Here is a 15,406-nt window from a genome sequence, read left to right on the forward strand (position 1 = left end):
AGGATACAATAAGCGAGAAATATTGCGTTCGCGTTGTCGTTGGCATTTTTAGGAATGTTTAGAATCACTGTTTTGGACTTAAATTGTTTTATGAAGATGGAGAAAGCAATGAAAATATCGGAGATGCTTAAATTAAGTCTTGAAAGGAAGAAGTTTGTCCTAGGGAGTAGTTTTTCACATTGAAATGGTCTATCTTGTGTATTGGTGGTGAAACATTCATACTACAGTAACGATTCTTAAAAATTCGTTGAGTCTCGGAGGGAGGAGAGTTGGGAAGAGTAAAAATATTCAATTTACGAATCATATGTTCGTTTTAAGAATCATTAGCAAACCATAGAGCACACTTTTAATAACGAATCATTTAAAATACGAACGCATACGCAAGAATCAGTTTTATATCCTCGAATCTCGAAAGGGAGAAAGTTAAAAAGGATAGAAATGTTCAATTTGCGAATCAACGTGCTCATTTTGCGAATCATTAACGAACCGTAGAGTACACTTCTAATAACAATTTGAGATAACAGTTGAATCTCGAAGGGTGGATAGTTGGAAGGGATATGAACGTTCAATTAACGAATCACGTGTTCATTTTACGAATCACTATCGCACCTAATCCTTTTAATAACGAACCATTTAAAGGGCGATCGAAAGCACACGCAAGAAACAGTTTCGTAACAATATTTAAATAAAATAATGAACGAGTTTTCATTCCGCGTGGGAGGGTGGAACGCGTACGCTCGTCGCGGAACAATTTCCTCGGTATCGATTCCCGTTCAGCCCGGTAATTCCATAATTCTCCATTGAGAACAAACTTGGAGCTTCTCCCTACCCCTCCTCCCCCCTCGGGTTCGAAGCAAACGAGTGACTTTACGCAATTGTCATTCGCTGACAATGAGAGCTTCAAGTAGCGACGCGACATCCGTCTCCTTTTCCACGCCGATGTATATTCCGTTCGCGCAACCGCCCTCTCCCGCCCCCTCCCTCCCTTTTTCCGCGTCGACGTCTCGAGTCGCGAATAATATTCCGCGCCGTCGTCGCGGCGGCTCACTTTTGTATCTCTCAGCGTCGACGCACACCCGAGCCGGTCCCTCATTATTTACGGGGGCGCGAGTTTCTCGTCTCCCAGCTGCTGGTAATAAGATGCACTTCTTTAAAGGACTTTGCCTGCCCGGAAGCAACAAATTTCGTTTCCCTCTCCTCGTCGTGCGGAGACGTTCGTCCCCTCCGCGTCTGGTCCCTTCGAGGGACGCTCGTCGAGACGAACGTGGTTAATCGGAACAAACGTTTAACCGGCTGGCACCGCGCTTCAAACGCGAATCAACCGACCCCCTCGGCGAATAGGGTGGCTGGATTAACGAAATAAACTCTCGTTTCGTTCCCTCGCGGAACGTGGATGTTTGAGGTCGTATCGTTCCGATCCTTTATTTTGTTCTTTTTTCTTTCGTTTCATTTCGTCTCTGATCGCGAGCTACGTTTTACAACGACGGCGCCTGAAGGGTTTTTTGGGGCCGCTGAATATCGAGGCGACCGCGTTGATTCGGTCGAAAGGGAAACGACGGATCGCGGAGAGGGGGCGGAACGGTTATTTCTGCCCGATCGAGCGGCGGTTTTATAAACGCTCGACATTTTGACGAAAAATGAAGTCCGTCGAATTCGAGAGCGCGCCGCTGGTACGAATTTCGTAACTGCGGCGGGGCTCGAGTAGCTCGACGAGGCTGCGGAGCTCGGTTCACGGAATTCGAGGAGTTAAAAGTACTGGTTCGTCGATATTGTTGGAAAAATCGTGTTACGGTATCGAACGGATGTCGCAACGGTGTGGTAGACGTTGCTTGTTATTTGAATGGCGGAGGATTCGTCGATACGAATTTTTTTTAATAATATGGAAAGGGCAATTGATATCGTGCGATAGAAAATTTATAATACGGTTCAGTTATGTTGCGAGTGTGCTAATTTCATTTATATTGGAACAAGATTTTTGGGTAATTATGTAGACAGTTGTAACAACTGAGATTGTTATTTGAATGGTGGAACATTCGTGGATACGAATTCTTTTTAATAATATGCCAGCGACAATTGATACTATGCAATAGAAAATTTATAATACGGTTCAGTTATTTTACGTGTGTGCTGATTGCATTTGACAAGATTTTGTCAGAATTTTTGGTAATTATGTAGACAGTTGTAACGACATCATTCGTTAAAATTGAAGCTGACTTTGTGGTTGCCGCGAGTTAAGCTTATTGAACTACAAGCTCTGGGATGCTCTTGCACAGAAGGCTTGCAAGAAAAGGCATGCCAATTTGGAGCCCTTGAGAAAAAGCATCGTTCAAGCAGCAAAAATTTCGTTAGACACGATCCGTGCAACGATCAATCACTGACTCAACTCACAACTTTTCTTACACGGAACTGAGAAGGCCATTTTAAGTAAATTATAGGTGGTTTAGGAGTTTTTCTCTGTATTCTCAAAGTACATTAAGTCCTTAAGTTATTTGTAAAATTCAATTTTTCCTTAACTGTATTCAAGCGTAGAGCGATTCAAAAATTGAAAAATTGGTCTCTTGCAAATTTTACCGGTTTTTCGAACGATTATGATTGCAAAACAAAGGCTCGATTGCAATTCCGTTTTAATTTTCGTCCTCCCCCGGCGGTGTCTAAAATCACCCCATGAATTTTCTCCCAGGGGTAGCCGAATACCCTCCATACGGTTTGATTAGACCATATTGCGTTGCTTCATGCAAGCGTTCGTGCTAGTAAACGGACTCACAGTTACCCCCACTCGTATTCGTACGTTATAATGGTAATTCACTTCGCTAAACCAAGAAAAAATCGTTCCCATGTTTCATGTGAGGGTTTAAATTGCAAACAAAACTTGTCAACGAGTGGGTCACGTTGAAAAAATTGATTCTCGTCCAGAGATTCCTTCAATAGATACCCCTTCAATAGAAAATAAATATTTTTGTGATAACTTCAAAAGAAAAATAGATACTATGTCTATACTGTTTCAAAATCCAAAGTAGATCCACAAAGAGAGGGACTTTCAAACATCACATATACGAAAAGACTGTAGAAGGTTGACGTGGGTTAAGTCTATACACGTACAACTGTAAATATGTTATTAATAAATCGTTATTGAAGAAGAAAAAAAGAAAAGGTTCTCATCGAGGTGCAGCATAAAGAGAGAAAAAACCCGTATTATTAGATTTCTTTACTATTCATATTATTATAACCCCTCCGCCGGGATCAAATTTCCCTTCATTTATAGTGTACGAAAATAACTGTATATTTTTCAGATTCACGGATTCTCTAAGCGTTCTCCAAGACTTTTAACCAGCGTACGTTCCATCGTGAGTGTACTTAACGCCCATAAATCCCACGGCGTCGTCTAACCTCCGTTTCCTCGTCTCCCTGGAGCGAGAGGAACGCGGGTGGCGAGAACAAACGTTAACCGAATCGACCAGCAGACGCTCTCAGACCACGAATCGCCGGTTCTCCTCGTACCATCGTCTAACTTCATCCATCGACTCCGTCCCTTCGCGCTCTCGGCCCTTCTTCCCTCTCTACCGTTGCGCCCTTCCCGCAGCCCAGTCCCGAAGGTTCCCCCTTAACGAAGTATCAGTGTTACCACCGACGGATTACGTATTCAGGAGCGGCGTTTGGTCGGTGTACATTGGCGGGTTCGGCAGCGCGGACACGGGAAGGCTGCTGCAGACACGGTGGTGCTCAGGGTGGCGGGGGTGGTTGCTGCTGGTGGCGGCAGAGGGATCCAGAAAGGCCAGGAGTAATGATGTTTGTTTAGCTCTCGAGGAAGGACCGTTAACGGGGCTGGAAGATACGGGTTTTGGCACGAAGATGATGGCTAAGGGATGGTAGGACCAGGGACCCCGGTTGAAACATCTCCCGTTCTTCTTGCTCTCGTGCATCCCTCGTTCCACCCCTCACCGCCCTTCCATCTGGACCTCGTCTCGTAAATTGAAACTCCCGTGTGTTCGAGTCCGTACATCTGGAGCTCCTTACGAGTTAAGCTACGCAAATTAGATTTTCTGCTTAGAAGCCAGAAGTACGATTTTCTACCCCCCTGCTATCCCTGTCCCTCGACGTTCGACGATTTCGATCGACTCTGGTGATCGATCTTACGATATCTTGGCGTTGTTTTAAAAATTAAATATGAAATCCAGAAATCAACGTTGATTGAATTTACTGATGAATTGGAAATAAAAGTAAACACTTCTCTATGATTTTCAAGAGCAAATTTTGAACTATCATAGTCACCTAAAAGACAGAGAGTTTTAGATAATTTATCGTGAGTTACAATTCGATTTTCGTGCATGAATATAATTACTCAAATTCGTCAGAAGTTACAGGAATTTCCGGTCCACAATGCTCCCTTACAACAAAGTGACAGTAATTAACGCCCCTCGCTTAAAGTTACAGACTGAACTTTGTCGTATTTTATCATAATGTGGAAACTTGCAAATGAACTTCTTCATTCATCTTAATTAGGTCACCGACATTACGCCGACTTCGCGGCGCATACGTATCAGATCGAGTTTCGTTAAAAAAAAAAAAAAAAAAATGAAAGGTATACATCAGAACTTACTTTTTTAATTACGATACAAAAGATCTGACAAGCAGTTCTTTAATTAAGATTAAAAGCCCGATAGTACGGATCGCGGTTAACTTTTCTGCCGATTAACCTAGATTCCAGTGCTGTGACAGGAAGAGTGAGCAGAAGGGTGGGAAAGAAACGTGCGTTATACTTCTTCCATAACGAGACGTAGTTTAGTTTTATCTCGAATAATAAACTCGTGTTTTTGATAAGGGGATGCAAGTTTATGCACTCACGGGTTCGTTTGTTTAAAGTGGAAGCGTAATAACCGTTCTTAAAACATAATTCCGTATAAACTCGTGGAGTTTCGTTGACCAGTGCTGCTTTAAACTGTTGAATCGTGAGATGTTTACGTGGATAAAAAAATTAAAGTATAACATAGCGAAGGAAATCTCTGCGATTTTTTGTGAAACTTTATTCTACGAAAAATATATTAATTCGTGAAAAAAAAAAACGGTTTCACATTACGAAATTTAAAACTGTGCCTCTGCTCGTAATGGTGGAAAACAAAAATTGAGGGCGCTCCTTTGCAAAGCGACTCGATCGCGCGATATTTTCCAAGCGACCCTAATATTTCATCCGAGTATTGAAATTCTGCGCGGGTTCACGGTGCTACTCGTTCGCGGAAAATCGGTAAATTTCACGGCTGAAGTATCAGCGATCGCTGATTCGACGGTTTATCCTTTCTTCTCCCGCCATTAGGAAAACGGAAGTTTCCGGCTGGAGGGTGGACAAGTAAGGGGAGGAAAGTTCGTTCGAGGCGAGGGAAATTTCCGCGGACGAGCTGGCGCAACTTCATTCGCGTCGTCGAAGTCAGCCCCGATCGAAGCGCGTTCGCGTACGAGGCATCGAATTGGGATGGAAATAACAGTGAAACGAAAAGTGGAGACGAACTTTTCTCTTGTCCGCGTCGCCACGTGCTGGCAACAGCTGCATTGGAAATTAATTTCGACTCGAAACCCCCTCCTCATCCTTCGGATCGACATATCTTTATTATTATTACTTTATTATTATCGAACATCTTTATATGCACACGTGCAATTCTGGAGTTTGGAGAATCTATCATCTAAATAATTATTCTCGTAATTCTCTTTTTTCCAAGTGTTGTAAAATTCTTGCAGACTAAACACCCAGTATATAATTTATGAACGTTTCTATATATTATTGAAATTTTCTGAGTCAAAAAAAAAAATATTGTTGCATATATTATTGTAGAAATAATACTATTCAAGTGCAGCTACTCGTGGCACGTTGAATACACAAATTCCCGTCTGATCGCTGACGTTCAGCTGCATTGGGCCGCGTACAGTGCAGGATGGGTTACCGTTTGGGGGAAAAAATACGTACAAGAGGTATTTGATATTATTATATCTCTCTATCGGGTTTGCAATTAGGTATTGCTTTTCCGTTAACATTAAAAAACAGAGAAAAAAGTACTTTATAAATGCGGAAGAAACATAGTGTAATAAATAACATTTGATAAAAATAAATATTCATTTATAAAAAATGTTACAGTGTACGAATACGAGTGGGAGTAACTGTTGTATATTCGAACCCAAAGTAATGTTAAAGAAAATACCCCAAGTACTCACCAACGATAACAGAATTTTCTATGTATAATAACACACAAATAGCGAAAGTATTTGAGTTTCTGAAACGTTCGATGGCGAAGAAACGCAGCGTGTAAGGGGGAAATTTATCAGAATCGTCCCCAAGTACTTTCCCGTGTTCGATCCCAGGGAATTTCGCGCGATATTTAGCGACGGCAAATTCAACACCAATTCCGACTATTCTTGCGTGGTCCTTGGACTTTGAAATGGAACAACGTTCGTGCGCGCGAGGGCTCTCGGCTTTCAGGTTCCTGAAATAGTTCCTGAAATAGTACACGCCCCCGAGCGAGTAATAAACCCAATTCCACATACTTAACAGGCATACCATCTCCAACACCCCTCGACCCGCGTCTTCGACGTGGCTGTTGTTAACACGTGAAATGCCATAGCAGCGTCTCGCGTAATTAGAAATTTCGCAGACGAGAGGCGGCTGTCGTCGTCTTTGTACATCGAACTGTGTTCTTCGGTTTCAAAGAATTCTACGGTCTGTCCCTCGCAATTGGGCAGGGGAACGTGGCTTTGGAAACCCTCTGGAGATGAAAGGAAACGTTACCAGGCGAAATTGAATGGTTTTAGATCCTCTGTCTCGTGGCGTTGCCAACGTGCCTCGTTGCGTTTCGTTCTCGCTCGTTGGATTCCTTTAGATTTCAGTACACTAATTAGTGCAGTTTTTAACGGAGTAGTTGCGTATAAAAGTAATCCGTTCGGTTCATAAGTTCGTGCTCGTTTTTTAATATAATGATGTGCGAAGACAATACGTAAATTGTTTCGTATTCTTTTCGCCCGGGAACAAACCATAGCGTGTCGTTAAATTTAATGAGTGTTGCGTGTAATGACGTAGATTCTTCATCGCGTACGGTTTAATACCAACATTCGTTTCTATTACCCTCTCGTTTCCTCCCGCGATTCAGCTGTTTCGCTGACTACGTTCGTTTTTTCACGAATTAAAGTTTAAAATGGAAATAATTGTACGAGGAATAAAGTTTAATTTGTTCTACGTTCGGCACGATGTTGAGAGAAATTTTAAACTGACATCCTATTATTGTATTTCTCGCGAAATTAAGATTTCTGTCACACACTTTTCAATGGTAAAACTCATTTTACATTCTACGAACGAATAAATTAGAAATGAAACGCACTTTTACGTGTTTGAACTCGTCTTTGACACCGTCAGTAATAAACATCGATCGTCCCAATTTCGAAACGCCAAGGGTTAAATTGCTGTAGGTGTTTTGGTAGAAACCGAACGATCCAGACGAATATCATCACAGACGTATCGAGTAACGCTCGATTCGAAGAAGCTGCGCCCGCAAGAATTTGTATATTATCTTTAGCCCGAGCGTTAAACGGAGTTTCCTCCCCCGCGACGCTGTTAAAAATAATACGTCTGGTCCCTGCAGCCGGGGAAATTCATGGTCCCGAAGTCGGTTGTCGTCAAAAGGTCTGCGATAACACAGACTTTCGAAACGGACGATCGTAATCGATGGTAACGCGTACCACCGTCGAAGCACACAGTTCACCGTGGTGCAATGGTATCTTTATCGACGTTCTAATGTCCGTCGTAAACCCGTGTCCGTCTGGTTTTACGATGGCTGCGCGCGGTAATTGAAAACTGTGTCCGGCCCGTTCCGTTTCGCGGGGCTCGCAATGAACCGTGCGGAAACGTTTGCCCAGCCGCGGAGAATTGCGAACATTCGCGCGAAACACGCGCCGATTATCGTGTATTAAAATCGCGGGACCCGATTCGAAGCCGTTACACTTAGTTTGTCCGCGATTGTGAACAGTAATTTCGTTACTCGTTAGACGGGGGTAGCGCGATCCGGTTCGTTCCAATAACCGGGGCCCAGCGATTGAATCGAACGCGCCTCGCGGATTACGAAATCGAAAAATCTTTAAATCCTATGCAACGCGATTTAAACGAATTCCACGTCTACGCTGTTTCCAAATATTTCTGTCCTTGGTCTGAAAAATATTTTCGTCGATACATTTATTAAAATCGTCACCTTTTCGGTGTTAATTTTATATTAGGGTTTTATTTTGGATCACTAATAGATTATTACAAATTACTTTATCACATTTTTCTTCTGGAATATTCCTCACGGTACATATTTATACAGGGTGATCGGTCACCCCTGGGAAAAAATTTAATGGGAGATTCTAGAGGCCAAAATAAGACGAAAATGAAGAATACTTAAAATACGAATACGAAAATTAAAATTCCGCCAATACTGAATTTTTTTCTCAAAAGTGGGTAAGATTTCGAGGGTATGTCTAATGACCAAAAATGATTGTAATTGACCCCCCTAGCTAAAAATAATTTTTTCAAAACGATTTAAAATTTTTTTTTTTTCACCGAAAAATTTAGGCACCTATCCCCTGTCGATTTTTCTTAAAAATTCGTTTCCGATTTTTAGTAATTTTGTTTGACGCCCTACAGAAAAGTTGTTTAATACTTTTTTGTAGGTACCTATGGGCTCTACATCAGAAAAAAGTTTCGTTGAAATATATTCACAATTGTAGGAGTTATGGCTGTTTGAAAATTGGACCATTTTTATGGGGTTTGTCTCATTTTGCGGGGTCAAGGATCAACTTTTCGAATATTTTTGTAATTGTTACATATTCTACACTAAAATACGCGGCGTTTGGCTTTTTGAACATTAAAATCGTCCAATCCGTTCAGAAGTTATGATGTTTTAAAGATACGCATGAAATTTCAGTGAAACATATCGGCGCTATGGTCAGACATGAAATTTTCGGTAATGAATTTTTTTCTCGAAAGTGCGTAAGATTTCGAGGGTATGTCTAATGACCAAAAATGATTGTAATTGACCCCCCTAGCTAAAAATAATTTTTTCAAAACGATTTGAAATTTTTTTTTTCACCGAAAAATTTAGGCACCCTACCCCCCCTGTCGATTTTTCGTAAAAATTCGTTTTTTATTTTTAGTAATTTTGTTTGACGCCCTATAGAAAAGTTGCTTAATACTTTTTTGTAGGTACCCATGAGCTCTACTTCAGAAAAGAGTTTCATTGAAATATATTCACAATTGTAGGAGTTATGGCTGTTTGAAAATTGGACCATTTTTATGGGGTTTTTCTTATTTTGCGGGGTCAAGGACCAACTTTTCGAATATTTTTATAATTGTTACATATTCTACACTAAAATACGCGGCGTTTGGCTTTTTGAACATTAAAATCGTCCAATCCGTTCAGAAGTTATGATGTTTTAAAGATACCCATGAAATTTATGGGAAGAATTTCTGGTCTAAAATTATATTTACGGTAAGGAATTTTTTTCTCGAAAATGGTTAAGATTTCGTGGGTATCTCTATTGACCAAAAATGATTATAATTGGTCCCTGCAATCAAAAATAATTTTTTTAGAACGATTTGAAATTTTTTAATTTTGTCGAAAAATTTCACACCTTCTCGAATTTTTTTCTCGAAACTGGGTAGGATTTCGGAGGTATATCTATTCATCAAAAATGATTATAATCGACCCTTGCAATCGGAAATAATTTTTTTAGAACGATTTGAAAAATTTTTTTTTTCGCTGAAAAACACCACCTACCCGAATTTTGTTCTCGAAGGAGGGTAGGATTTCGGAGATATGTGTATTCATTAAAAGTGATTGTAATTGACCCCCGTAACCGAAAATAATTTTTCCAAAACGATTTGAAATTTTTGAATTTAATTTTTAATAACTGTTTAACGAAGCCTCCATCGACAAATTGGTATTCTTGATTTCCGTCTTATTTTGGCCTCGTACATACATAGTAGGTATATTTGTCTCAAGACAATAGATGTCACGCGTCTGTTTACCTGCATACATATTAACGTAGATCGCGTACTACCTTATCAGCGTGATTGTCAGTTATTCTTAACATTCGGGATGGAAAAAATTTTAAACAAGCAAGATGTTTAAGATGCTCCGGCTAGGTGGATCGCTAGAAAAGATACGAACTTGGAAAATTCGTGTTCCTTTCGTGAAATTGTCAGCGCCGTTGGCTGATTACGGAAATAAGCCAACTGTTACGGGGGGGCGTCGTTGCAAAGATGCGCTGACACGGTGCACGGTTTCTGTCGCAGGTCTGCGGGAAGGTGTTCAACAACGCATCGGCGCTCACGAAGCACAAGCTGACGCACAGCGACGAGAGGAAATACGTGTGCACGATGTGCGGCAAGGCGTTCAAGCGGCAGGACCACTTGTGAGTATAGATGCGTGATTCCAACCCCCTCTTTTCCGCGTGGATTAGCGTAACCTGTCGTGTTTCCATTGCCGTCTGCGATTAACGAAAACAGCCCGTTTACTCTTTTACGCCCCTACGACCGAGAACTCGACTGCTTTCGATCGCGGAATAATTCCTAGAGTAGACGAAAACAAAGATACGAGTGAAAACGTACTTTGAATATACTTGGATCAAGAGAAGTCCTCGAGTATTTGATCTATGGCTGTTCAGAATCTAATAACTCCCTGGTAATTATAGGAAAGGAAAACACATTTGCAGAATTGTATGTAGAGTATGATTAATATGGCTGTTGATAGTTAAAAAATGTAATTTTATAAGGATACACAGTTTTTCTAGATTAGAGGTACTAGAAATCCTTGCAACGTGTTGAAATTCCATTTCGCGAATATTTGTATTACTTTGCTGGCTTTTTAAAGCACGTTTAGTAACCATAGGCAGTGCAAAGGGGAGCTTTAGCAAATTAAAAACGATTAAAAGCTATTTACTTTCGTCCATGGAATAACATCGATTTTTTGAAAGATACATAAAGGTAATTTAAAATATCACGATTTAAATCTCTTTGGTATTGAATCTCTGATCCATTTAAAATTATAAAATTTCGTTCTATTTCCAGTGTTTTATAATCCAGTAAATATGAAGTTTCGTGTATATTGAATTTTTGATCCGACAGACCCGGTGCAAGGCTATAATATCAACTGAAATATTTTCTAGTATTTCGTGTAATTTTTAATGGGAACACAGTTTTTCGAGAAATTTTTTAAAAGATATGACCATTTATCCTATACATAGCAGATTTAATCTAGATGCTACAAAACTATAAAAATAGTACGTACAATTTTAGCCATCGAAATTGTTTATCAGTTAAAGATTTGAAATTTTCCGAATAATTATCGGTCTCATTCGCTTCGTAAAGCACGCTGGAGACGCGTTAAAAGAATTTCGTCGTTTCGATCGCGTTCCCTTGTTTTAATCGTCGCGTTTACTTTGCACGGAACGACCGAAGAAAATCATTTGTCGCCATAACGATAAATACTCCCGAGCCGAGCGAGTTTAAGTATAGATTCCGGCTTCAAATAATACGACGTTCGCTTCCAACGCGTAATCCTACGGTTCTGCATGTTCCACTTACATCCTAGAAATAAATTGCACCGAAGGCGCGTTAGAAGAGGATATCAGACTCCCCCCCTCCATGAAATCGTCTCGTCGTACCGAGAACAAAATACGCGTCTAATATCTTGAGCTGCTTTACGAGTCTGTGAAGTTTCGTTAGTTTCGTTCCCATTTGTACGTCGAATTCGCGCTGAAACCCGTAATTCGTGACGCGGGAAGGGACGATGAAAGGTGGAGAAAAGAAGGTGGAAAGGTTTACGATGGCTCCGTGGATGTTTCCCGGATCGACGTGTCTGACAAGGTTTTCCCAGCACGAAAATTCCTATTCTGACGAGTCCTCGTGAAAACGTAGACCACGTTCGAAGACGTAAGAAGTAGTTTCTTTTCCCTCGCGGAAATTCACTCCGAAGGGATGAAACACTTCACAGGGGTTTCCTCTTTACAGTTTGCGCAATTTTCGCACGTTCATTTCTTTTCATTGTGTTCCCGGACGTGTAAGTCAAAATGATGCTATTTCCATCCAGAAAATGTCTTCTTCGTCTCGCGTGGAATAAAAATGAAGCGTTCTTTGTACGGTGCTCTCGAGTCTCTCAGAGTCAATTTATACGGTAAACAATTTCGTATCCGTGTACCCTTCATCTTTCGTCGTAACGTTTTATGAATTTTTCAATTTTACTCGTCGATGAGTCGTTTGGAATTTTCTAAGGATCGCCACATGATAGGTAGGACTCATGAAATCGTGCAGTGTGATTTTTAGTTCATTTGGAAGCCCATTTCTCAGCCAATCTTTCAACCCTGTTGCTCGTTTAAACATACAAAAGTACTGCAACACTGTATTTAACTTGCTTTTGTATTTATTCAGATAAATATTTCATTAGATCGCAACGAAACTTTATTCGACTTAAACTTTCATTTTAGACAGTCTCAGCGCTTATTTTATTTCCTTTGATGTTTCAACTACAAAGTGGAAAGACCCTGTCACCCATACACGTATGAAGCGACAATAAAGAATTTAAGAAGTTTACAACCTGTTACTTTATTCGTTCATATTGATTAATGTTCATTTTCCGAGTGTTCTTGCGAAACTCTCCGAAAATAAACGAACGCGGTTCCGTACGGTCGGGGCAATCAAAGGGATGAGTAAGGCCAGAGGAGAACGAAGGGCAAGAAAAAACGTGAGCGTGAAAATAGAGGAGCGGGGGCGGCAGAATCGCGGAGTGACCAGCGAGAAACGAAAATTCAATTCTTCTCGGGAACGGGAAAAGGAATAAGAGGGAATCAATAGTGGCCAGCGATGGTTGCTTCTGGTAGCCTTGGCCAAGGATTGTTGGCCAGGCCGAAAGGTTAGACTTTGTATTTCTTGCGAAGACGGATCTACAAATCCTCCTTCCCTTCTATTCGGAATTCGCCACGTATCCTCGGCTACGTTTCGAACGGACAGCAGTTTTCCTTTCTGCCACAGTTTCGTACCGCCTGTGTCACGTTCGATCCCGTGTCGCGGTATTACTTGCGATTCGTTGAATGTTTCCTCAGACTCTCGTTGATATCGCGAGGAATTGGTGTCCCTTGGCCTGTCATTAAATCGTAAGTAACTGATTACGACGATTTGTACGAGAAAAGATATCCACGGATGTATAAAAATATATTTCATGCAACGTTGCTGGTGCAGGATCACTGGAAAATGGAATATCTTGTAAAGAAAACATAATAGAGATTACATTACGAATGACGGTTAAAAAATTATGAATATTTTTGAGGATTAGTGATACAAGAAATAGTATAGAACAGAAAAACACTTAATTAAATGAAGGAGATTAGTTAGTCAGAAATGAGTGTGACAAGTTTCAGGAAAAAAGAATTCTTCTGACAAGTACGAGAAGGGCTAAAATTTCTGGTATAACCGAATAATAGCAAGCTCTTCGTGTAAAAACAAGTCGAGAATGTAGAATAGAATTTTCTCGTACGAGGTTCTGTTCCTGAGAAAATTGTACTCGAAGATATGTCCGACCATTATTCCTCATTACTACTTATAATTTTGTTTTTGAGGGTTCCCAGCGGTATAGTATTGTGTTCTAATTAATCGTGATCAGTTACTAGATTCATACAACGTAAAGAATAGTATTACACACCTAGATCAGTGCTAGAAATTATACAAATACTGGTGCAAGTAGAAATAACTGATATTGGTCAGACGCGTTAATCGTACTCGATCTTTCGCGTGTTTCGTGAAGTTTTAAAATTATTTCACCAACGAAGTCTAATAATTTTGCGCACATTTTCTTAGAATTCTTGAATATAACGAAAGAAAGCGATACCATAAATAGGAACGAAACGAAACTCCTTTCTGCGAATTCCACGGAACCGTACTTCCTCGCCTGGATCGCTAAACGCATAATATACGTTTCATCGCGAGAGTAGACGAAGAAAAGCATTAAAGAAGCCTAAGTGCGCGGTATTGTAGAGTGGTGAATGAAAACTCGTAAAATAGAAAACAGAAAACGGTGATTGCAGCTCGAGCAATGCTCGTAGAGATGATTGGTCTCCGCGAATCGTATTCTAATGCGATTATAAATCAGAGGAAACGTCAACGCGGCTCAGGTTTCAACAAGCTTCCGAGCTTATTTTCGAAACGATCGAAACTGGAAAATGTTCAATCAGGCAAAATTTCGAAGGCTTCGAATTCTAAGCTGACAGAATGAACCGACGTGAGTCTGCAAACTTGTAACTGTGGTCGTAATCCGGCGTAATCTGTTCATAAAATATTGAAAGCTTAAAATCATTCGAGGGATTGGAGTTGCCGTTTTAATACATAATCCTTACGTACGTATTATTCAACAATTTTCTAAGAGGATTATTACAGCGTTACTACTGAAATAAAACGTAAATTATATATTACCGATTCGAGAATCATCCGCGGTAATATTCAGACGTATCAATTTATCGTGTAACTCAAATTTAAATATCGAGTTGTAGGAATAACTGTACGAATGGAATTAACGTATTTTCGAGAAAGGATATTAATTTAATGACATACTAATTCCAGGGACAATTACTGTTTCTCGTCGGTGATTCTTCGATCGAAAATTTGTCTTTGTACTCGCATCGAAATCGTCGCAATCCTCTTCTGTGCTTCGTTCCCTTTGCTACGTGCAATGGATTCGACTCGAACAGTATTTCTCTTTTCCTCGACCTTTCTTCGACGTCGCTTTCGTTTTATGTACATACGTATTTCAGTCGATGGGGTCCACCGACACTATGTTCGATGCTAGCTGACGAACACCGTCAGGAATTACTTTTGTTTCATCTCTGGCTTCTTCGAGCCTTTTTTCAAATTCAATGTCCCGTCGATTGTTCCTTTTCAATTTCCTTTCGCTGCTGGATCTTCCCTTCATCGACGAGAAGCCCTTCGAACTTTCAAACGAAAATTGAATAGAAAATCGTTCGTTACTATAGCCTATAAATATTTGTTTCTAACCGGTATTATTAGTTTTGCAGAGAACGCAAAATTATTTTCTAGAGAAGTTTAAATTATTCCTAGTATTATAGAAGCAATTTAAATATGTTATAAGCAGCAGGTACAAGATTTCGACGATATTGTTGATATTTTGTTTAGTCGGATCGAAGGAACGGCGTACTTAGAAACATTGCCCCTTTGTTCGAGGGAGTATTCCATTTGGCTTGTGTCCATAAAATTTCTTGGTCGGTTACTTGGAAACTCGTTCTCAAGAAAGCATATGCCGGGATTCGAGTAAACGATGTGGACGACTTTATCCGATCAGCGAAAAAGTCCTTGGCCTGTTTCCTGTTTTTATTGAAATCCTTTTAACCTCGG

General features: G+C 40.4%; 1 protein-coding gene across 7 annotated transcripts in view; it reads left to right on the forward strand.

Moving 5' to 3' along the window:
• Window positions 1–15,406, forward strand: part of LOC143349937 (uncharacterized) — a 539,266-nt gene that overhangs the window by 386,846 nt on the left and 137,014 nt on the right. For all 7 annotated transcript variants that reach the window (XM_076781601.1, XM_076781602.1, XM_076781607.1 and 4 more), the window contains one exon: window positions 10,304–10,422. In XM_076781601.1, coding sequence (XP_076637716.1) covers window positions 10,304–10,422 — 119 coding nt within the window. The remainder of the gene's footprint in view (window positions 1–10,303; window positions 10,423–15,406) is intronic.

This window comes from Colletes latitarsis, chromosome 14, assembly GCF_051014445.1.
Source record: "Colletes latitarsis isolate SP2378_abdomen chromosome 14, iyColLati1, whole genome shotgun sequence".
NCBI lineage: Eukaryota > Metazoa > Arthropoda > Insecta > Hymenoptera > Colletidae > Colletes > Colletes latitarsis.